Raw genomic sequence first — 24157 nt, 5'->3', positions numbered from 1 at the left:
TCCTTGGTGATTGTACTGTGAAGCCTCCATTGAAAATCACAGCTCCAGACCCTGGGTTGGCAAACTACAGCCCAGGGGTCAGATCCAGCCTGTTAGCCTGCTGCCTATGTTTGTAAATAATGTCATATTGCAGCGGAGCTGTAACCATCCATTTATACATCGTCCATGGCACTCTCATGCCACAATGGCAGAGCAGAATAGAGTGAAGGCAACAGAGACCTATGGCCTGCAAAACTTAAAACAGTTACAATATATAATAAAGTAATACTGTAATATCACTACAATTTAGAGTAAAAATTTCCTAACCTCTGGTTTAGATAGTCCATACAGGTGAAAATTACCAGAAAGTTCCCATATGCTTCCTGTTGATTTTTAATGATCAGTGACACCAGAAAAATAAATCTTATGCTATCAGCCAAGAAGCTTAAGAATCTCATTGCTGCCTAACCCTGTAAGATACAGAATTAAACAGTAATTGAAGAACAGACTTTAAAAGCACAGAAAAAGTGTTTGGACACTAGCTCTTCCAGGTTCAGTGGTTCTCAGCCCCAGTTGCACACTGGAATCACTTGGAGAACTCAGGTCCCGCCCTAGACATTCTGATTTAATTGATCAGGGGATAGCATGGGATGGGGATTTTTAGCCTATTTCAACAGCACTGTAGCTGTCATCTCCCAAGTCTGCCTCTCATAATGAGATCCCTGCCTCGGGGGTTCAGAACTATTCTACATGGCATGTACCTAAGCAAGTCTATTTATAATCTTTCTAAAAAATCATCAGATCATTCTAAGAACCTCCAGTTTGTTTTAATGCTTTTTTTTTTAAAGCTGGGAGACTGGACTGTTTCTCAGTAATATTGTTGAAATATTACAATAAACCTAATCTATGTTGAATTGGAAGAATATGTTAGGCAAACTCTCAGGTCAGAACTGACCAATCACAGACTTATTCTGATGAAGTATAATATTCCTGTAACACAGGATCTTTTTTTTTTCCTCCTTCACTTGAAATAATCCTTTGGGAATCTTTTATATGAACAGATACTGAAAATCTTTAATTTTTATTAAGTGAAAAACTGTACATAAAATGCTGCCATCTAAAAAAAAAAAAAAAAAAATGCTGCCATCTACATTTAAGTGTATCAGCGTGCCATCAAATATGTTTTTAAAGGACAGAGGAACACAAGTACACAGATACATGCACATATATATTTGCTTGTATATGCGAAATCCATTTCTAGAAGGATACGTAAGAAACCGGCATTGGCCTGGTTGCCTCCCAGGAGGGGAGTTTGGTGGCTAAGGAAGCGGGAAGGAAGGGATACTTTTGCTGAATATTCTATTATACCTTTTGAATTGGGAACCACTTTCAGAGGTTATCTCTTCACAAACTAAATTGGAAAAAAGAAAGACTCCATCCTTTGTGCAAAGGGGTAAGATGACTGCTCTTGTTCTTGCTCTTTCCATTAAACCCCACAGATGAGAATGAATGTCAGACTAAGCCGGGGATCTGTGAGAATGGGCGCTGCCTCAACACGCGGGGGAGTTACACTTGTGAATGCAGTGACGGCTTCACCCCCAGCCCTGCCCAGGATGAGTGCCTTGGTAAGTACAGACAACAGGATACTTTCACAACCCAACCTTCGCGCTGGGATGCTTGTCGCCCAGATCTCTGATCTGAAAGAATAGACATTGTGAAAATTTGAGAAGGGTTCATATTTTGGAAATGACTTAATGACCGTGATGGCCCATGGGGCTTAGCACCACCCTGCAGCTAAATTCTTCCTTTGCTAATTGTATCAATGAATCACTTGTTTGGAATTTCTTTCTCCCTGCCTTTTTAAGCTTTAGGTGCTCAGGATCAGTTTCCATGTGTTTTTCTGCTCCTCTTTTTTTCAATAGCATGACCACTCCTCCATATTTCTGGGAGCAGAGAGAGTTGTAAACTTGCATAGGCCACTGACTGAATTTCTTGTCTTGTTTCCTTCAGACGTCATCCTTTCTCTCTTACTGCTGTTTCCAGCTTTCCCTTCTCGCTTCTTCTCACCCAGGGTAAAGTGTTACATCCTTTTTGGGTTTTATATTTAACCAAATTCTTAGTACCTTGTTACGCTCTTAAAATTCCCTAAAATCCTCTTTGCAATATAATGTCCCTTCCAGACAACCGGGAAGGGTACTGCTTCACGGAGGTGCTCCAAAACATGTGTCAGATCGGCTCAAGCAACAGGAACCCTGTCACCAAGTCTGAATGCTGCTGTGATGGAGGGAGAGGCTGGGGCCCCCACTGTGAGATCTGTCCTTTCCAGGGCACTGTGGCCTTCAAAAAACTCTGCCCCCATGGCCGCGGATTTATGACCAACGGAGCAGGTATTTCCTTTCATTCTGATTGAAGTGAAGCAGGTAATTCACTTATGATCCAAAAATACTTGCAGGGAATCTGCTTGTTTTATGGAAAACAGTTGAGAATGTGGAATCTACAGTATAGGCTTAGGCTGAATTGCATGGTTTTCATCAACCAAAACTCTTTATTTATAGTATTTTAGGTGTTCAAGGTCAGCTTGCCAAAGTTGTGCTTGGGTCCCTGCCTCTGCATCACAAGGAATCCCTGACTTTTTAAACAGAAGTTTGTTATAAGTCAGTTATTGGTTACTCAGAATGTAATTTTTTTAGATAAACTTTGGAATAAATGATCACTAAATTCCTAGACTAGTCCACCAGTATGCATTTTAACTCATAAAATTGGCTGGAATATGCTGCATGAAAGAAATATAAACAATGCTGATATACTGGCAATTAAAACACAACTGCCTCTGGAAAAGTGCCAGCTGCTTTCACCTGGTAGACATGGAGGAGGCTGTCAGGGTGTGTGAGGTAGCTCTGGAGAAGACTCCCAGGCCTGTGGTTCTCACCAGTAAACTGCACTTGTTTCCAGTCTCCTAAAATGAACAGAGAGAGAGACTTCTCGAGCTCCATGGGAAGGAACTGGAAGTGAGAGGGGAGAAAGGAGAGAAAGCAGGATTTGTGTTGATGTTAGAAAGACGTGGCTAAAGGTAGAATAACAGAACTGGATGTGGAAAGACACAGAGCTGGATTAGACGGGGTGACCAAAAGCAATTTATGTCTCTTCCAAAGATGTGAAAATGAGATGGTGGATGAGACCTGCTTCTCGAGACCAGGGAGGGCAGGCAAAATTACATTTCAGGGTAAATTGGAAGAGTTAGGATAAATAACATTTGTTGGTATAATATGGTTGTTTGGCAATCGAAGGCTATGAAGTCATTTGGCATTGGTGCCCCAGCAAGCAGTAGGGAGCTAGATGGGTCACGATGTGAAAGGACAGTGGCTTTAATGCTCAACAGTGCATATTGACCAGATCTTTCTCCCTGGGGTTGAACTGTGAATAAGGGTCTCTCTTCCTTATCAGGCTGTGAAAATTCAGCCCAGAGATCCAGCCCGGAGTCCTAGTGCTTCCCTCACCAAAGGAAGTTTGGTCCCATTTCCTCAGTAGTATGCAATTTGATATTTTTCAGGATTAACTTTACAGCAAAAAGAATGGAAGGAAACCTCCCTCCTTATCTTGGACATATAATATTAGAAAAAAAATGGCATTTTCTTGTCAAACGAGTCTACTGCTATGATCCATTTATGAGAGGTCAGCAGGAGGCAAGGTTGATGGCATAAGATAGAGCAAGGAGCCGGATATGCCTGGAAGAGACAGATGTCTGGGGACCCAGAAGGGAAAATTACAACTATAGAAAACTGATTATTTTTAAAGTGTTCCCCTAGCCTGATTAGTTATTATACTATCATCCAGTGCAGTTATTCATTTATTACCATTACAGATGAAATTTACACTGTCATCCCTTTGGTTTCATTTCTCAGGTCCATGAGATGTTAACACAGTTTATTAGTATTTATAGTGAGGTCACCCCCTGCATACATGTTTCATAATGTCTTTATTTTAACTTCTGTTACATTAACAGATATTGATGAATGCAAGGTTATTCATGATGTTTGTCGAAATGGGGAGTGTGTCAACGACAGAGGATCCTATCATTGCCTATGTAAAAATGGCTACACTCCAGATATAACTGGAACTTCCTGTGTAGGTAAGTGCTCTGCCTTTGATGTTTGGGTTTATTCTGAGGGGAAATTGTATATTATGGGAAAAAAATATAAAGTCCTCAAACTGAACATCTTAAAAGGCCCTGTAATTTCATAGGAAAACATAAGACAGTGATTGCAGACAACACAGAGTTTTTTTCTTTCCTCAAAGCTGAAATTCTCTGTTAGACCCGATGGGTACTGATCATCATTATAGATGGACAATCACACTGTATCGTTTTGATCATAGATCTGAATGAGTGCAACCAGGCCCCCAAACCCTGCAATTTTATCTGCAAAAACACAGAAGGGAGTTTCCAGTGTTCCTGCCCGAAAGGCTACATCCTGCAGGAGGATGGAAGGAGCTGCAAAGGTAAAGTGAAATTTGCCTGTACCCTCTCACCTGTCTCCTGAGCATGTTTTTGCGTTCCTTGTACATTTGAAGAATCCAGAGGCAAGCTCGCCACAGGCAAGAGGTGCTTCCCTGGGGTTAGTACCTCCCTGGAATCTCCCTGCCACCCTTCTCCTAGGCTGGATGGATGGAGGCTGAGGCCAGGAAGATTGGGGTTGGGGGAACAGTGGCAGCCTCCATCCTCATGACCCACCCCTTGGGTATCCATGGGGGCTTCCCATGATGGTCTCAGAGTGGGGCCAGGGGTCTAAGGCTCAGGTGGAGCAGATTCCTAATATATTACTTCCTTTCTGCTTTCCATTATTCTATTTATGTAGTTAATCAATTCAGCAGCTACAGAGCCCAGGTCTCTGGTATTGTCCTACCTCAGATTAATTACTGCCTAAAAGACATTGTGCCCAATTAAGTAAACCCTTTGTCTAGGTTTTTGTTCTGTGAAAGAGGACCACTCTTGCCCTCCATGATCTTATGTGAGCCATAAGTATCACAAAGAATTAAGCAGCAGCAGAACTCTATGCAGAAATCAGTCCCTCCTCAACTAGAAGTTATCTTTTGCAAAATTCTGTTGGTGTAAATTTACTCCTAGAAACATCTTCTCAACAGTAAGAGCTTCACATATTGACTGAAGAGCACAAGACTATCAGACTTAAGGGTAACTTTGAAAATGAGGGGTTTGGAGAAGGAAAGGTAGACCAGATCTCAGAACAAATGTTGGAGCGTTTCCGCCATGAAGGGTTGTCAGAGTAAAAGGAAAGTAAGAAAAGTTAAGTGATGGGGCAGAGTGAAAGTGGAGAGCAGAGGGAAGTAGGACCCTCAGCTCCATTCTTGTGTCTGCTGGAAAAAGAGAGTTAAGAGACCTGTAACACAGGATGACATGATGAACAATGTCTGAGGTTTTCCTATGCAGCACAAATCTTATATAATCCTGTAATTTGGGGAGAGGAAGTCGAGAGACCTACTTAAAAATTCTGACTATCTTGGGGATCCCTGGGTGGCGCAGCGGTTTAGCGCGGCATGGAGCCTGCTTCTCCCTCTGTGTCTCTTCCTCTCTCTCTTTCTCTCTCTCTGTTGTCTCTCATGAATAAATAAATAAAATCTTTTAAAAAATCTATCTTAATAAAGTTGTTTATACCCTTGTTCTTCTTACACATAGAACTTAATCTCCATCTGTGCATCACAGTGAGCTCTGGGCAGTGTGAGGCTATAACTCAGAGCCATAAACTTACTCATGTAAATAGAGAACCAAATTAAAGAGAAAATATCTCTCAGTGTATATATTATCTATGCCAAGCAAAACAAATTTACAGTCTTTTTCCAGCCTGTGGGGAGAAAATCCTCAGAAAGGTCTAGCAATTAATAGATGAAAAATGGAAATTAAATATATAGAGGTAACATTGTTTTTTCACAACGTATCAAACACACCAGCGATGCTGTGTTTATGGGTTCCAGAGTGAGCAGAGAAGCAACACGATTCCTACAGATCCCCTCAAAACATAAGGCCCTTCCTCCTGCTCTTCTCATGACATTTAGATTCTTCCACATACTTGGCATGTTGGACTGAAGATCAAACCCAGTGGTACAGATACATGTACTATGAAAACTGACAGGAAAGAGGCTCAAAGGATGCCCAGGGGAGATGTGGGACCAGCACTTCCCCCATGAGAGCCGGGTAGGATCCAGATAAGAGGAGACAAGGGGAAACAAGATGTTCCTGGAGGTGAGAACAGCAGCAAGTGCCGCTGTTCTCAACATGTTGTAGTTAGAAAACAGGGAAAGAAATCACTGAGCTGTCTCTCTCACCTGTGTGTCTCTTCTGGCCAGGGTTGAGACATACAAGTCAGAAACTCAGAACTACTTCCTAGGGCAGTGGATAGGTACCTGTGCTAGCAGTTCAACTCTAATACTCATATTACTTGTTGTTGTTTTTTTTAATAGATCTTGATGAATGTGCCACTAAACAGCACAACTGCCAGTTCCTGTGTGTTAACACCATTGGCAGCTTCACTTGTAAATGTCCTCCCGGATTTACACAACACCATACTGCCTGCATTGGTAAGTGGGAGAGAAGAAAACTCGAGAGGAAAGGTAGCTACTCCTTTAAGGAATCATTCTCTGGTTCCTCTGCTATTGGAAGAAGATGATAAAGGAGTCAAAAAAGAAGATGTGTGTGTGTGTGTGTGTATGCCTGCACGCACCTGTACGTGAAAAGTTACTGGCCTTATTTGACCTTTTTCTGAGTGAATCGTCCCTCTCTCCCTTTCAACAACAGAAAGAGAGCTTCAGTGAACTTTAATTCTCTTCCCTCATTGCTTCTTATAGATAACAATGAATGCACTTCTGACATCAACTTGTGTGGGTCTAAGGGTATTTGCCAGAATACTCCAGGGAGCTTCACCTGTGAATGCCAGCGGGGATTCTCACTTGATCAGAGTGGTGCCAGCTGTGAAGGTGGGTAGGATCCTCAGCCAGATGCAGCTGCTAAGTCCCAGTGGAGGTAGTCTGTGACGTTCAGAACCTTCATCATCATCCTCTAAGAGATACCAGAACTGAGCAGAGGGAGAACACCCAACTGAAGATGGGAAATATTTCATGGGGTTGGCACAGGTGTCCTATCTTAGAGACCCATCTTTTTTTTTTTTTTTTTTTAAAGATTTTATTTATTTATTCATGATAGTCACACAGAGAGAGACAGAGAGGCAGAGACACAGGCAGAGGGAGAAGCAGGCTCCATGCACCGGGAGCCCGACGTGGGATTCGATCCCGGGTCTCCAGGATCGCGCCCTGGGCCAAAGGCAGGCGCCAAACCGCTGCGCCACCCAGGGATCCCAGAGACCCATCTTTTGTCTCATGCTTATCATGTCTATAACATGTGCCTTTCCTCAACTTATCAAGGCCTTTTCTACTCCATTAGTAATGTAATATAATAGGGCATGAATTAGTCCAGAAAAATAGCTAGGTTCCTGAATTTGATTCATTAATATTCTGGTCATTGGATCCAGATCCATAAAAGGATTCCCCTAATGTGGATTAAATAAATGAAGAAGGACTCCTCTGATAATATGTAATTAAAATATAAATTTTTTTTGTTTCCTTTTTGTATTGACATCTTTTAGTCTCTAATCCCGGCACAAATAAGCAAATACAAATAATTTACACAGCTATCCCATAGAGTACTCTTGTGCCTTCCGTTAATTTCGCCATCATTTTCATTTGTAGACTTTACTGGGAATATCTGAATGTCTTTCTCCTTGGACTTATCAAAACCTCCAGAGCACATAATCTTGTAGTGTTGGTGGTAAAATAATTTTTAGTGGTCAGATTTCTTATTAAAATCACCTTTCCCATTACTGTGCCTATAAATGTTGCTTCTAAGAACAACTCCGAGACAAGGGTTGATGTGGCTTAAAGGCGGCTCTACCTTTGTTTTCAGATGTGGATGAGTGTGAAGGAAACCATCGCTGCCAGCACGGCTGCCAGAACATCATCGGAGGCTACAGGTGCAGCTGCCCCCAGGGCTATCTCCAGCACTACCAATGGAACCAGTGTGTTGGCAAGTAGTTTTTCCTTGTTACTAAGACAAAAATCACTACTGGCTCCTGTGAGTCAAAATAGTGCTTTCTTTCTGAAAACTTTAAACTTGTCATTAAATCAACAGATAGTCATTTAAAATTGCCCCAACCTGGTTGAAACCAGAGAGTTACAGCCTTTGCAAAATAGTAAACTGAGGAGAAAAAAATGACAAAAAATACTTTGAGAATATTGGAAATGAAATGCCCGTAGAATTCCTTCACTCTCAGTACCCCTGACACCCCTGCTCTTCTGCTGCATGTAGTCATTGGCCTACACTGGAGTTCTCTTCACATGAGGGCCAACAGAGTTCCTACCTCTAACTGAAAAATATCAGCCAGCCAAAGGCTATTTTGAGTGACTTTTGGCCTGCAGACAGAGAAGTCCCATTCAGCTCTACACACCTTTTGGGGCAGAGTGCAAGCAGCACACATGGCAAGTTTGTTCAGGTTGCTGAAAATTCTTTTGAAAATTAAGGGAGACCTACAGATTCATTAAATTGAAATTATGTCATTTTTGATTCCATAATGTCATGGGAAAGTCAGTCTTAGAGTGCATCAGAGAATCCAAGCACTCTGAGTTTAGAGGGACCTCAGATCCATCTAGCCCGAGCTCTTAGTTTTACTATAAAAACCTGAAATTCCAAGGAAGAAAATTAATCTGTCCTTAATCCTGGTTGTGGCACACCTGGAGCTAGAACCCCAGATTCTTAACTTCCTGATTTAGGACTGCCTTTCAAGTGTCATGTTGACTCTTTTTTTTTTTTTTTTTCATTCAAGTATCTACGCCGCACCATGGTAAAGCTCGTGCTCAGATAACCTGTTCTAGCTGCCACACACCTGGGTATAGAGCCCTCCTTAGCAAAGACACAAGGATTACCACTTCCTGGGTGCTGCTCCACTACTCAGTGCTTCGCTTTATTCCAAATGAAGATGCATTTTGTGTGTTTTCATTTATCAAAACTGCATCTCTCTCATTTGGTTTGATACTTTTCAAGACACAGTTTTGTAGGAGTGAGTAGGATTGGCTAAAATGATGTCAGCGCTGGGAAAGTTTAGACTACACAACTTGCTGACCAGCCCTCCTTTCCTCTTCTTACCTTCAGTCTGGGGATAATGGAGATGGACAGGTCATGTCCTCGTTGCCCGGAGATTCTACTTTGGCCCCTTGAAGATCATCTCCCAGCTGGGTGTTCTAGAATAAATTAAGAAGTTGGAAGAGGCTTAGGGGTTTTTGATGCCTGAGAGATACTAGCCCAAACTGTGCTCATAACTCTTAAGAATTATAGCTATCCAAAATGAGTGTTGCCTTGAGCCAGAATGGCTTTCCTGAGCCATGCAGAGCAGAGCAGAGCTTTTGGACCAGACGTCTCTGGATTCTCAGTCCTGGGCAGCCAGGACTCTTAAAAGATGGATGGGTTTGGGGTCAGGGGCCACTGGATCTCATTGTTTTGTAGAAAATATCAAGCTTGCAGCTGCAGTTGGAGTTGAGCCAGAGAAAATTTGTAAAGAAAGCCCATCCTACATTCTGGAATTCTCCTAGCGGTCCTCTTCACACCATAGCTAACACATGCTCTGCAAGCCTAATGCTGTAGCCTTTGATTTAAGAGGACAGAGTTGATAGGTTTCAGTCTGCTTCTAAGGAGGGTTTTTTGGAGAATCTAATGTTTCAATAAAATTAAAATGTCTCTCTTTATAAAAAGGACAAAACCCTCCCCAATTTTTTGAAGATTTTATTTATTCATGAGAGACAGAGAGAGGCAGACATAGGCAGAGGGGGAAGCAGGCTCCCTGCGGGGAGCCTGATGCTAGACTTGATCCCAGGACCCCAGGATCATGACCTGAGCCAAAGGCAGACACTCAACCCTGAGCCACCCAGGTGTCCCAACCCTCCCCAATTTTAAGTATTGACTGAGAGTAAAAGATTTTGGAGTACAGAAAAATTGCTCCGGGAGCCATTTGCTCTGGAGTGCACAGGATGAAAATGGTCAGAGTAGAGCAAAGCGTGTGAAACAAATCGTGTTTGCACATTGATGAGCAGGATAAGTGCACAGACTCTTTTCAAGCTGTAAACATTGAACATTTGCCAATTTCTTATCTTAATCCCTGCTCTGCTTGACCCCAGCTCTCTCATGCCGATAAGCAAGTTTAATTTAAACTTTGTTAGATTCTCAGAGAGTTTAGAAAAAAAAAAAAAGTAAAATAGAAAAGAATGTGAAAGGGGAGGGGAGAGTTCTTGACTGGGATGGATATTTATAGTAATGCAGATAGATGCCCAAAGCTAGAAAGAGCCTTAGAGATTATCTAGTCTGACCTCATTCCTGAAATATAAATCTTTCCCTAACCTCCCCAGTTATCCGAGTTTGACTTGAATACCATCTGGAAGGGCATTCTTTTTCTTCCAAGAAAGCCCAAATTTTGTATAGAAAAACTTTAATTCTTAGAAACATTTTTTTTTCATAGAAAATTACCTGTCCCCCCCCCCCCCACTTCTAAACATTGGTCCTATTTTTGTCCTTTGGAACAATATGGAATGAATCTAAGTTTTATATTGATGGGTCTTATCCTACATATACAGACATGGGCTGCCTTAGAGGTTTATCTATCAGAGTCCCAGCAGGAAACCAATGGCTGAGTCCAATTAAAAGCACAGGATGAAGGAGAGGAGCCTGTTGATGCTCCATACAGGTCAGCTTCTGGGAGCTGAGGGCGGGTGAAGTCAGGAGATAGACATGGAGGGGCAAGGAGAAGATATCCAGCCCAGGGATAGTCTTTCCACCAAAGGAAGCACCCTCAGCTCCTCATTCATTCTTTGGTGCCCATGATCTCCATCAGATCTATCACATGTTTCATTTCTGCCTTAAAGTAAGGGGAAAAGAACAAAGGCAGTGGCATATTTAATTATTTCTGTAGGACCCTGAAGTCTAAATGACCTTGGGTGGATACTTGAGAGTCCTTGGATATAAAGGATCCTCAAACAGACCTGTCACTAGGCAGTGACTATAGCAGGCAGTTCAGTGAATGGGCTTTCTTATTGTGTATTTATTCCTTCCACATAGGAAAGAAGGAGGGAAGGAGAGAGGAAAAGGAGAGAGAGGGAAAGAGGGAGGAAAGGAAGGAAGGGAGGGAGGAAAGAAGGAAGAATATTATACATATGCAAGCACCCTGCCCCCACCATTTTACCCACCTGTTTTTCTAATTTAAGGACAGGTATTTTCGGGGTGTCTGGGTGGCTCAGTTGGTTAAGCATCCAACTCTTAGTCTCAGCTCAGGTCTTGATCTGAGTCATGAGTTCAAGCCCCACATTGGGCTCCATGCTGGGCATGGAGCCTACGGAAGGAAGGAAGAAAGGGAAAGGGAAAAGAAAAGTACAGATGTTTTCTTAGAAACAGTTTTGTTTTTTATAAAGGAATCAAAAAAGGTGAAACCAACTAAAAGACAAAGGAAGTACCAGTTTAAATGGTGCAGAGTCTCTTGAGAGACACTGACAAAAAGGCAAACACATGGCTTCTGCCATCAGACAGACCTTGGGTGTGCATCTCTGCCCAGCTGCTGCTGTTGGGAGATTTCAGAGAGGCTCCCAGGGCCTTACTTTCGTCATCTGTAAAACAGGGATTATAACACCTACTGCCCATGTTTGTTGGAAAGGTTGAGTAATGAATGGGAAGCACCTCATACTCTGCCGAGCAATGGTCATCTAACAAACATTAGTTACAAAAATGAAATAAATAAAAGTTAGTTACATTTTCCCTCCCCCTTCCATTGGCAGTGTTTGCTCAGTGAAGGTAAGGCCAATGGATGTGCATTCAAATGAATATATGCTTGAAAATGGGCTTTGGCAACTAAGGAATGTTTTACCAGCAAGCTTCCAACCTGCCCTACAAAGGCAGGCCTACAAAAATATATTAGAGATTTCAAAAAGGTATAAATTAGAAATAGCGAGATACTCAAGGTTTTCTCCCTCAAGCTGATTTTTTATAGTTCGATTTCTTTTTCCTGCTTTTTACTGTCAGACTTGGCAGGTGCCTACGGGTAGCCAGTCCTGCAGCATCTGTCTCTATTGTGGGTTTTTTCCAATTATTGCTCGTGAAGTCTGCACTGAATCTCTTCCAGCCATACTTTGCTTTAGACACGGCCCAGACACTCTGGGCAGGAGGCTGGTTTGGATAAGGGGGGGCCCATTCAGAGATGGGAGCAGACATACCAGAAGGCACTATTCATCCCCAGGACAAGCACCTGGGGGCTTTTGCAGATTTTTGCAAAGGAAGTGCAAGTGGGGCAGACACTTCCTGCAGGATGTCAGCCCTTGCCAGCCCTGCACATCCTGAAAAAGGACTGGGAAAGCAGCCTCTAGGAGTATGGTTGGTCTCTGCTTTGGAGATTGTCGTCCCGTTCATGGAGAGCTGGAAGGCTCCTTCCCTCCCACCCCGAACCTTGAACCTTAGCTCCAAACGAGATCCACGTGCTTCACAGAAGGCTCATGTGGAGCGGAACATACTAGTGTTGGCTTCAAATGAGACCTGGAATTTGTCGGTCCTTGGCATGCCATCCTCTAATGCACTCCACCTGGTACATTTGACCTCATCGACCACGTTTGCTCACCACGTGGCAAGAGGCCACATCCATTTCCACATCTTTCTCTCTCTCTCCCTCTCTCTCTCTCTCGTCCCTCTCCCCACCCCAGCCACCTCGGCCTGCCCTACCTTCCTGAGAGTGCTAGCTGAGGGCCAGCTGGCTGGCAGTCCCTGATGGAAATGCCTGGCTGGTGTCACACATGCCGTGTGTTCTGGTTTTCCCTGCAGATGAAAACGAATGCCTCAGCGCACACATTTGTGGAGGAGCCTCCTGTCACAACACCCTGGGAAGCTACAAGTGCATGTGCCCCGCCGGCTTCCAGTACGAACAGTTCAGTGGAGGGTGCCAAGACATCAACGAATGTGGCTCTGCACAAGCCCCCTGCAGCTATGGATGCTCCAATACTGAGGGTGGCTACCTGTGTGGCTGTCCACCTGGTTACTTCCGAATAGGCCAAGGGTAAGCGCTGCTCTTCCTGTTTGTGGCTAAAGGCTCTCTTGCTCCTGATTTCCTGAAGTATATGTAATTCCCAGTGACCCATCCTAGTTGAGGAAAGCCATGCTTTTTATAATCCTATAGTGCATTTGGTTAGCTCTGCAATGGTTTTAGGCTATTTCATATGAAAGGAGGCATCAAGATTTCTGGAAATTCATGGACTATGAAACTAATTGTAAATACCTTGATATATGTTTCTCTTTCTCATTCTCTTAATCTTCTTGTTGAAAATTGATTTCTCCAAAATGCGGGGGCCGACCCATGCCAAAACTGGACTCACATTGCACACTGCTGATCCCCCTCTTCTCCTGGGGCAAGCAGGATTCTGACTTGACATGAAATGCCTTCTCATCCTTCTACTCTTAGAATAAATCACAAAGATACCTGGTTTTTAAAATATATTTTACACCTCAGACTTAAGTTTACATTAAGAACTACCCAAAGAGCATGAAATATGAGAGTTAAAATAATTATGGTCTTCTCTAGGTAGAATACTTCACCACATTGTATGTGTGAGTGTTGGGGAAGGGAAGAGACATTTTTATTTTACTCAGTAATTTGAAAGTTTAGTGGCGAGTTTTCAAATATAGGTCTTCTTTCCCCTCTGAATTCATCTAGACTTGATGTCCATGTAGTTTTGTCTGTCCTGTTAAGGATTTCAATTTTTACCTTTTTCATTAGGAACACACAGACATGAAATACACACGCACACGTATGCAACCACACATACACATATATACAACCCACAAAATCATGTATTCCATAGTACAGGTACATGTATATATCAAGTTAATTTAATTTAGTGGCCTTTGATTTCTTGACACACAAACCTCAAGTGATTCATTTTGGGTCCATATAGGCTTGAAGGTAAAAGAATGTTTCATGGGAAGCACACAGAATGCCAGCAATAGGACACAAATTCCCAGATGTTTGTGTCTGGCTCTCAGTAGACTCATTCTTTATAAGTTGAATGCCAGAACCATTTTCCCAGCAAAAATTGTGACACTCCAAACTGGCTTCTGGCCAGTGGGACTTTGTAGTCACACTTCTTGTAAGTGCTGTTCAAGGGATACGAAAATACTGGAAAGGAGTTCTGAGAAAAGAAGCAAAGCATACAAATTTGAGGTTTTCCTTCCAATAACTTAATCATTATGTGAATGTATACATACACACATGATGAGCATTCATCATTTCATCCATTTTATTGTTTTTGCATGTTTCATGCTACAAGATGAAAGAAGAGGAAAGGAAATGTATTGGGCTCTGGCAGGATTGCAGAAAATAGTAGGAGCCCATATATTGCTGAAAACACAAAGAAGATTCTGCTTAAAAAGATTCTGCTTATTGGCATTATATTTTGAATCTTAAGGGCATAAAGGAAAATGGGTTATAAGAAAATAGACCAACTAATATAGAAAAAGAGAGATAGTTGGTCTTCATTATGACCCATTAATAGAAATCTAATCATTTGTAACCGTTTGGGCTTCTTTATAAATCACTAGAGTGGACCCTGCCCCAAAATAAAGACTTTTAGGATCATTCAGATATTTCAACACATTTTGAAAGAGGAGCCTGGTAAATACATTCCAAGAGGCCTATGAAATAGTAAGCAGAATAACAAAACAAGGTACTTGTGAAACATGCAAGCCTCCCTCTGTAATTTGGCTTTGATAACTGAAAGGCAAAGAAAAACAGCTGAACTAGTTCTCTCTTGGGCATGGGTTTGTTTATCCAGCCTCACATGAGTCAGAGCCAATGGCCCTAGTGGTTTTGAATGACTTGAAACAATTTCCCACAGTTGGGCAAGCTCTGATACATGCATCTTACACATTACACATCTTTACAGTTTGTGTCTAAGTCAACTTCAGTTCTACCTAGAACTTTATATTTTCAGTACCTTCAGCCATAGTGAGTGGTCAAATAGAAGAAATTGCTCAGAAACTGGAGTGATGAAAGCTGATGATTGTGGTTGTGGAAAGGGAGGCAGCAGTGATGGGGTCAGTGAAGCAGGAAGAGGGCAAGGAGCTCAATAGTAGTGGCTCATACCTTTCTCACTTTCTGGTTCATAAAAAGACGTTTTCCTTTAACCTTCCAATTCACATGGGCTCCCTCACCCCCCATTATTCCCCTGTTTCCACTCCATGTCCCCTCTCTGGCATAAGGACAGCAAATACCTGCCACAGTCGGGTTCAGAAATGAAGGGGAATATCAATATGTGACACAGGACCTTGAGAGATAGTAGAAAGAAATCAGCCAACCCCAGGAACTGGGACTCAGAACCTAAACACAGAGGACTTTATGTGGCTATCAGAACCAGCGTATCACCTAATGAACAAGAATCAATGGCTAAATGTCACTAGATGGGGGTCCATACTTCACCAGAACTCTTGTACCTCCTCCCATATCTCCCAGTTCTAATGAAAAAGGGCTGTGTTCCCCCCTTCCTCTATAGGCACTGTGTTTCTGGAATTGGCATGGGCCGAGGAGGCTCGGAGCCACCTGCCAGTGGTGAAATGGATGACAATTCTCTCTCCCCGGAGGCTTGCTATGAGTGTAAGATCAATGGCTACCCCAAACGAGGCAGGAAACGGAGAAGTGCAAATGAAACAGATGCCTCCAACATTGAGGTGGGTCAGAAGGTGGTTTCTCCTGATGTCTTCTGTTGCAGAAGAGCTTTCCAGATTCCTGTGGTTTCCTCCAAGGATGTTCCAAAGTGTGAAAAAGCTCCCTGGGGAGAAAATCCAGACATTCCCTGAGCTCTAGGCTACATTTTACAAGAGTCTGTGGGACTCTCTGGAGTTTCTTGCTGCTTTTAGGGAGTGGCCACTCGAAGGTTTTCACATACTTGCTCATTTCCTCTGTCTCGCCAAAGAGAAAGTCAAACACCCACCCAAAGTCTGCTGAAAGGAAAGGTCTGAGCTCCAGGACAGCAAGTGGGCAGAATAGTGAAGTGACATAGTGCTCTATCCATGGGGACGCCAAGTTCTGAAAGCTAGAGGCTCCTCTACTGAAAAGAGCCATGTGGAGTGTGAGGGAACTTGGATTCTAGACAAAAACAACATGGGAGCTCAAGCAGCCTGGTTTTCTTTGCCTACGGCTGCTGCAGCCTTTCAGTCAACTCAGAAAGGCACAGATATTCACCCAGACCTCTGGCTCCAGGCCCAGAGAATCCTGCACATGTGGTCCCAGAGAGGCAAGCAAGAAGCCAGGTGAAAAGCATTGAATATTAGCAGATCATCAAAGTCAGGAAGTAGGCTCATAGGCGTGTCCTTCAGAGGGGATGCTTTTGCGTCAGTGAACAAAATTGAAATAGACTGGTTCTTTCTTAGCATCGGTTGCTTCAACCCATCCGCTGTGGTTTGGGAAATGAGATAAGTCTACGGAAAGAAAATAGTCTATGAAAACAGTGGTTTTCGAACTTGAGCATGCATCAGAATCATCTGGAAGACTTGTTAAAATGGATTGTTGGGAGACACCCCCAGGGTTTCTGATTCAGTAGGTCTCAGGGGGCACCAGGAATCCTGTGTTTCTAACAGATTCCCAGGTGATGCTTATGGTCCAGAGAGCACACTTTGAGACGCACTACATGAGAAGACCTCCAGCTAACTACTTGACTTCCAAACTTGACATCAGTTAAATAGTTTTTTTAATATTATAAGCATGTGCCAACTTAATAGATTTGTGACTTAAACAGTGTTTTATGAGAATAGGCATTTTTGACATGGTGTATACAACCTGAGCAGAATGTGATATTAGCCTGAGATTCGAGTCACTTTTTCTTTAAGATGAGAAATGAGTGGCATATTTACCTTTAACCCATTGCCATGTGTCTTTCCAGGACCAGCCTGAGAGAGATACCAATGTGAGTCTTGCAAGTTGGGACACTGAGAAGACAGCCATGTTCGCGTTCAATATTTCCCACATCAGTAACAAGGTCCGAATCCTAGAGCTCCTCCCGGCCCTGACGACTCTGACAAATCACAACAAATACTTGATCGAATCTGGAAATGAAAATGGCTTCTTTAAAATCAACCAAAAGGAAGGGATCAGCTACCTCCACTTCACCAAGAAGAAGCCAGTGGCTGGAACCTATTCATTACAAATCAGTAGTACTCCACTTTATAAAAAGAAAGAACTTAATCAGCTAGAAGATAAATATGACAAAGACTACCTCAGTGGTGAACTGGGTGATAATCTGAAGATGAAAATTCAGATTTTGCTTCATTAATTCACCATACAGAGACCAAATAATTAAAAAAACAAAGATAGATAGGTAGAACGGATTTTTTCCCCCAATCAGAATCTTCATATCATAGGTACAATCTTTCACCAAATAAATTTCTATAAATTAGCACTATTCTTGTATTACAAAAAGCAAGGTACAGGTGACTACCCTAGTTCAAAACAACCACTTTCTCAGGCTTCTCATGTGTGTAGCTGAGCTACCTTGTCATATGTGTTGATTCTTGAAAACTGGGACACGTATTTGCATTGGGGGTCAGCCCTTCACGCTGACGCACCAGCCTTCTAGCAGATGTACAGGAAAGTGCTTTCAATCGGTGGACTGTCTTATTTTTTCAAATTTTTAAACTTTGCTTCTCCAAACACAAGTACTAGGTTGGCCAATTATAATATCTATTTGGTGCTAGTAAATTCTCAAACTAGATTTATAAATGCACTGTAATATTTACACAACTTAGAAACCAAATTACAAGTATTCAGTTCAAATACTTCATTAATTTCAATCAACCAAAGTTAGTTCAGTAGCTTATCTCAGTTATGAGTATAATACATTACATGTAAATTAAGTGTGTGTATACTGTAATCGTGCTATTTTTTATCATTGAAACATGTATAAACTAGAATAATAATGCCCTTAATGTGAGGGTTTGTAATGGTGCTTATTAAGACCAAAGACTTGTTAAATGTATACACCAAGTGGTAAGGAAATTTCTGTGACTGGCCCACACGTGCATGGAGGTCTGGGAGGACCAAGAACCAGCCTCAGCAGCCAGAGGATCACCAGTGCATCCTTCATCACACCTGTGCAATATGCCAAGATTACCCTCGGTCATTCCTATCAACAAGGGGTCCATGTCATAAATGTCACAATAAAACAGTCTCTCTTTTTTTTAGTGTACCCTTGGCTTTGTGTTCTTGCATGGATGTGGGATTTGAGGGGGGACATTCTGGAGGCGAAATAAAGTTTCTCAAGCTTAGATGATCCTGGGCATGGTAGTCACCGCTTCAGAAGATGCCAGATGAATAACCGCTAGCAGAAAAATTATATTTGAGTTAGTCCTTGTTCTATTCATTAGAGACACTTGAGTACTTCTTACCAGGAAGAAACTGATATTGTAGCATCATTTCTAAAACACGACCTAATTAATCCTGTGATTTTTAGACCACTAGATTTAAGTATCTTAAGATCCCAAGTTTGGTCATCGTCTTAGAGCACATCTATTTCATTATAAAAGATTGATCATGCCCTCTCCCCACACACACAGTGTTGGCAAACCTTAGGTGCTCCATCCTTTAACCCCCTGAACATCTGTTGTTAGGGCTAGTCTAAGACAAAAGGAGAATCCCCAATTGAATGGGTTCTAGCTCTTGTTTTTTGACTGTCCTGATTTGAAAATGCTATTTTAAATGCAATATTGAATCCTGAACAGTTAAGCTCACTGAACTGATATGAAATAATTCCTATAATCCCCAAGGACAGTAAGGTGAGGGGCGGTGAAAATAAAGGTGAAATTAATTTGCTGCACGAAGGGGGAAGAAACGATACAGAACAAAGGAAAAGTCCTCTCAACAACATCTTCAAAAAACCACACTAAAGACAATAGAGTATGTGTGTTCCATCTTATTCCAGAAGACAAAACTCAGGTTAGTTGCAATGAAGTTGACTTTAACACATACCTTCCTCACTGCCACTGAGGGACAGGTTTCCTGTGATGTGGTGAGCTGTCACTCTTTAGAGGGCTCCAGTCTAGGCATAATGGCAGTCAGTGGACAAGATGCTTTCTTCTACCTAACAGGCCATGAATATCTTGAAGGTTTTTTTTGTATCTCTGATTTTGCCATCCAAAAAATCTTGCTCGTAATAGGTGCTAAATAGAAATGAATCAAATGACTATTTTGGAAGCAATTTGTACCTTGGTTAGGAAGTGAAATATGACTCAAAATTTCCTTGTAACTCTGTGCCTGTGGGTCTGCAATAGATGTGTACTAAAGTTGTTAGAAAAGAATATATAGCATATGGTAAACAACAGTTTGCATTCGGAAAACGTCTTTGATAATTTAACCAAAACTGCATTATATTCAATAATGGATTTTCTTTATAACAAACAACAGAAGAATATAGAGTTGGCACATGGTAGATCACTTTGATATTTTTAATAGTCTCAGTCTGGATTTTATTTATTTCAGAGCCAACAATTTTCAACAGCATATTTTCCATGTTTCTGTCTGTAACAAAACATTTTCCTCATTGTTCCATTGTAAATATTCCTCTTGTTGGAACCCCTTTTGAATCCTGAGATTTAAACCTGTACCTTTTTAATTGTCTGTGACCTTTCAATTTTACTTTCAGTCGTTGACGAACTTGGTTTTGTAAATCTCTCAGAAGCTTGAAAACGTCTCGTCTCTACCCCCCAGCCCATTCCATTTGCCAATAATTATTTTGTAAGTAAGGCTGAAATGAACTCAGCTGGCCTTGTGAAATGTTTAAACTTGCACAAACAACTACATTTTTGTTCAACAAATAGCACTTTACTCAGCCAAAATTGCTTTGGACATTGCCATTACAAATACTGTTAAACTTCAGAAATCATGTTTGTAAATTAGATGAGCCAAAATAAAGGACAATTAGGTTGATACTATACTAAAAGTTACATACCTATAAATTGTTGGGAGATTTTTAGATCATTGTTTTGTCCACAGAATGTACTTTATTGTGATTTTTAACTGTAGTTCTTAGAGATCTATCAGAAATGTCATTATTGCATGGTTTAAGGACCTTGTTTTTAAATGCTAGAGGACTATTGCTGGGAGGATTAATTTTCACTCACAGACCTGGAGACAGTTATTTTCCCCTTGCCAATTTTAAATAACACTTTGCAAAAAGAAAAAAGAGCAGCAGCAAACCGATTTACTTCATTAAACATTTTAAAACCCAATGTGAGCCTAACGTTATATTGCTAGGAATGGATTCTCAGTACACTGAGTTTAGGGTTAGAGAGAAACAAGTCTGTGAATTTGACTTTGCAGATCCCTATGTGTATCCATGACTGGGCTCACTGACAGGTCTGGGTCTCAGTGAAAGGTTCTGACATTCTCACAAATATCTGTATAAACATGAGGGTCTTGTATATTTGACACCTGACATACATTTGACAGGACCTGGCAATATCACAAAATCTGTTATTTCAGCTAACTGCTAATGAATCCAAAATGGTTTTTCTGGCACACAGAGTCATAAACCTCTTTTTAGGACATGGGCTGTTTTGCATCCTCGGGCCAAGCCTGAATCATGACCTCTAACAAACGGACATCAATTTCATTTTTACTATTGGACAGTGGAAGGTGCATTCTTTTTAAATGAATGAAGTTGTAGCAGGTAAGTGGGTCTGATTTCCTGCTAGCTTAACTCTCCTCATTTTGTCCACTCTGGTTTTCTTCCACGGAGAGTTATATCCATCGTTATTTCTTCTAATCCCTGTGACTATTGCCATTTTGTAAATAACTGCAGCACTGCCCTCTCTGGGCTCCCTATTGCCCCTCGTGGGTTGGTTGTAGGGTCAGTTAGAAGGTCTCATGATCACTCTTCTAGTTGGAAGTGAAGCAGCACCAGGCAGCGAGTCTCCCGAGAGAGCCACACAGCTCCATGCAGCAGTCGCTGCGTCTCTTCCATAGCCGGCCCGGGGTATTCCTCGCAGCCCAGCGGGAGTTAATAGAAATCAGAACAGGTCTGTTTCCTCTCCAACATAAAATTCTCTCGGGGAGAAAATTAAATCAAACCTAATTGTTTCAGCTTTTTCTTCTCCTGAAGTAGAGATACGGAAAACATCCTGGTGATCATCACACATTTCATTGATCCCGCCAGCCCATGGCCAGAAAGAGGTCACACACCCCTGTGGTTGTGTCTGCATGGTGAGCTCTGCTCGGGGAGTCCCACACCTCTGCTAGTTTAGGAAAGATTAACGGGACCCTGATAGATGAGGATTTCAAAAGCATGAAAGGCTGTCTATTTTTGCCGCCAGGTGAGATCAGCACAATCAGCGGTTGGCCTGTCTTCGGTTGTACCAAGATTATCCTTCAGGATCTTCATTGCACCTCTGTAGGGCAGGGTCCTGATCCAATTCCAGGGATTCTGTGCCTCAGGCAGGATTGCAAGCTCCCCAGAGCCCTGCTGCTTCCTCCACGTTTCACCGTAGCAGGCTGTCCTGTGGGTCATTCACAGCGAGCACTGAGCCCAGGAGTCAGTCTGCTGCAGAACCAGCTCCGTGAGGAAAGTGACTCTGATCATGCCTGCTCCATCCACACACACCCACCCACAGCTGCCTCACTCCCATGGGGAGGGGACCGGGAAGCCAGGGCCACTCTTCTTCCAGGCTGAGCTCAAGTCCTTCTCCCAAGGTCTGTGATCCTTGTTTCAGAGCTTTGACCGCTCTTTGGCTTATAAAGCAAGTTCACTGAGAGCGCAGTTCAGACCTCAGGTCCTGAGGAGTGCCTGGTCCAGCGTCCTGACATGGCAGGAAATCTGAGGTCAGGAAACTGTGTTCAAACCTTAGTTCCCTGAGTTATTTGGCCAGGGGAACTCCTTGATATCTCTGAGGCTTGTTATCATCATCATCATCACATATAGATATTTGTAAAGCCAGCACATATGCAAATGCACATATGCACATACATATGACAGGACAGCTCTCTCCCCATAGGTCTTTAGTGAGGACATGGTTAGACTTTGTAGGTGCCTGAAGTTGCAGGGTGTAGGGGGTCCCCACTCCCCACAGTCAGGAGGCAAGGAGGGCAGGAGGCAAGATAAGTTTCCCTAGTAAATTCACCTTTGACATCTGCAGGCCCAGGTCTAGATCTTTCTGAATCACCAAAATTAGAAACCACCATTCTAGCATATCTCCCCCAGTGTAATGCTGAAAAGTGATGATTTTCAATAGAGAATTTATGGTTAGAGTTAGATTCCCAAGTTTAAATGAAACTTACCCTGAAATCTAACACATAAAATCAGGCTGAGCTCTTTGAGTTAAAGCAGATCTAGGTAGCCTGGGGTCTCTCTGCTCACTCCCTTCAAGACAATTCTTAATGGAAAATTAAAACTGAAAGGTCAGTTAAACCCTGATTGTTTCTCCTAGGCCCACAAAAAACACTGTTAGGTCAGTGCTGTGTGATGGATTCTAACCATTGGGATGTCGGAAGGATGACATATGCTATTTCCAAGTCTAGCAAAAAAAAAAAACCCAAAACAAACAAACAAAAAACATACGCAATCATCCACACTCACAAGAAATAAACTTTACTGCATTAAGTAACTAACACTTTTGGATTGTTATAGCAGCAGCCATTAATTACCCTAATACAAATATACATGTGTAAATATAAATGCATACATGTATAATTATATTAGGGTAATAATAGATATATGTATTGATACTATGGTAATTTTCTATACAGACACACACACACTAATGTTTCTCCACCTCGCTTGCAGCATTAGAATGACTCAGAGTTTTTTTAAAAAATCCCAATGTCCAGGCTGTATCACAGATTCATCAATTCAGAATCCCTGGAGTTGGGACCCAGATGGTATCAGTTTTAAAAGTTCTCCAGGCAGCAACCAAGGTTGAGAAGCACCGCTCTGAATCTTCAGCCCATTGTAAAAGGCAACTTGGGAAAATCTACCAGATAATTCGATATGCATCCACTACTGACACTGCTAGTTGACAAGATTATCACATAAGAACATTAACCATGTCCATCCCTGACTCTATAAACCATATCTTTTCACTGGAGTTTGGGGTACAGCATCAGCAAGGAACAATCAAGCAGTGATGCAGTGTATATGTTGCAAAGTTGGTTATTTAGACTCATTAACGGGCCGTGTGACTGTCACTCACACTAGCCTAGGGGCAAGATTGCAATCCTTGCCTCCATACTGGGAAGTTCCTGGGAGTCAGCATCTCCAGGTGAAGTCTATTAGTAACAAAATGCTGCCAAAATCCTCCAAATATATTTAAATTGGAAATATGGCCCATTGAGCTCATTTATTCATACTGCTCTTTACATTATAAAACTGGAAAATATAAATTAGTTCATTTGAAGGAGGCAGTTCTCTGAAGTGAAAACAGAAACTTCCTTTTCAAGAAGTGGTCAGCTTTTGTGAAGAAACTGCAAGTTATTTTTTTTTTAAGATTTTATTTATTCATTCATGAGAGACAGAGAGAGAGAGAGAGAGAGAGAGAGAGAGAGAGAGAGAGAGAGAGACAGGCAGAAGTAGGCTCCATGCAGGGACCCCGATGCAGGACTCAATCCCAGGTCTCTAGGATCACACCTCAGGCCAAAGGTGGTGCTAAACCGCTGAGCCACCGGGGCTGCCCAAGAACCTGCAAGTTATATGGTGGGAGACAGGTCAGGCCACCATGGAGCCCACCTACTGCCTTGGGGCTGATGTCTCTCAACCTTGAATTGCAGAAATGAAAACATGAGGCATTTGCCAGGAACAGGTGATACATTCTGTTACCTAAATTTAAACCCTTACTATGCTTCCCACAAGCTTTTTGGTTCAGAAAACCACAAAAGACTGAAGACAAAACAAGAACTACAGAAAAGTAGGATGTTGTTGCCAATTTGAGAGTCAGAAAAAGAAAGTTCAAAATATATTTCAAATAAGAATGCTCAGTGATATTGCCATGTACTTAATTATGAGGGAATATCCAATTACACATAAGAACATTATGTTAGAATGTTAGAAACACATTGACATAATGTGA

At 42.1% G+C, this 24157-nt stretch overlaps 1 protein-coding gene and 1 long non-coding RNA gene across 2 annotated transcripts in view; one reads left to right on the top strand and one right to left on the bottom strand.

The window, feature by feature from the left end:
- The window catches only part of LOC111093353, a 38351-nt gene extending 21203 nt beyond the window's left edge, over window positions 1-17148 (bottom strand). Inside the window, exons 1-3 of the long non-coding RNA XR_005381643.1 lie at window positions 16961-17148; window positions 13335-13512; window positions 9182-9276 (exon numbers count right to left, since the gene is read on the bottom strand). This is a non-coding gene — a long non-coding RNA (uncharacterized LOC111093353). The remainder of the gene's footprint in view (window positions 1-9181; window positions 9277-13334; window positions 13513-16960) is intronic.
- FBN1 (fibrillin 1) overlaps window positions 1-18291 on the top strand; it is a 223186-nt gene extending 204895 nt beyond the window's left edge. Inside the window, 10 exon segments of the mRNA NM_001287085.1 lie at window positions 1479-1604; window positions 2160-2366; window positions 3983-4108; window positions 4354-4476; window positions 6451-6567; window positions 6835-6963; window positions 7946-8065; window positions 12884-13115; window positions 15604-15778; window positions 16990-18291. Coding sequence (NP_001274014.1) covers window positions 1479-1604; window positions 2160-2366; window positions 3983-4108; window positions 4354-4476; window positions 6451-6567; window positions 6835-6963; window positions 7946-8065; window positions 12884-13115; window positions 15604-15778; window positions 16990-17379 — 1745 coding nt within the window. The 3' untranslated portion in view covers window positions 17380-18291.
- Window positions 18292-24157: the final 5866 nt, after the last annotated feature.

The sequence above is a fragment of the Canis lupus genome, chromosome 30 (assembly GCF_011100685.1).
Source record: "Canis lupus familiaris isolate Mischka breed German Shepherd chromosome 30, alternate assembly UU_Cfam_GSD_1.0, whole genome shotgun sequence".
Classification (NCBI taxonomy): Eukaryota; Metazoa; Chordata; class Mammalia; order Carnivora; family Canidae; genus Canis; species Canis lupus.
The sequence above is the reverse complement of the archived record's forward strand: the minus strand, read 5'-3'. Positions and strand labels throughout refer to the sequence as shown.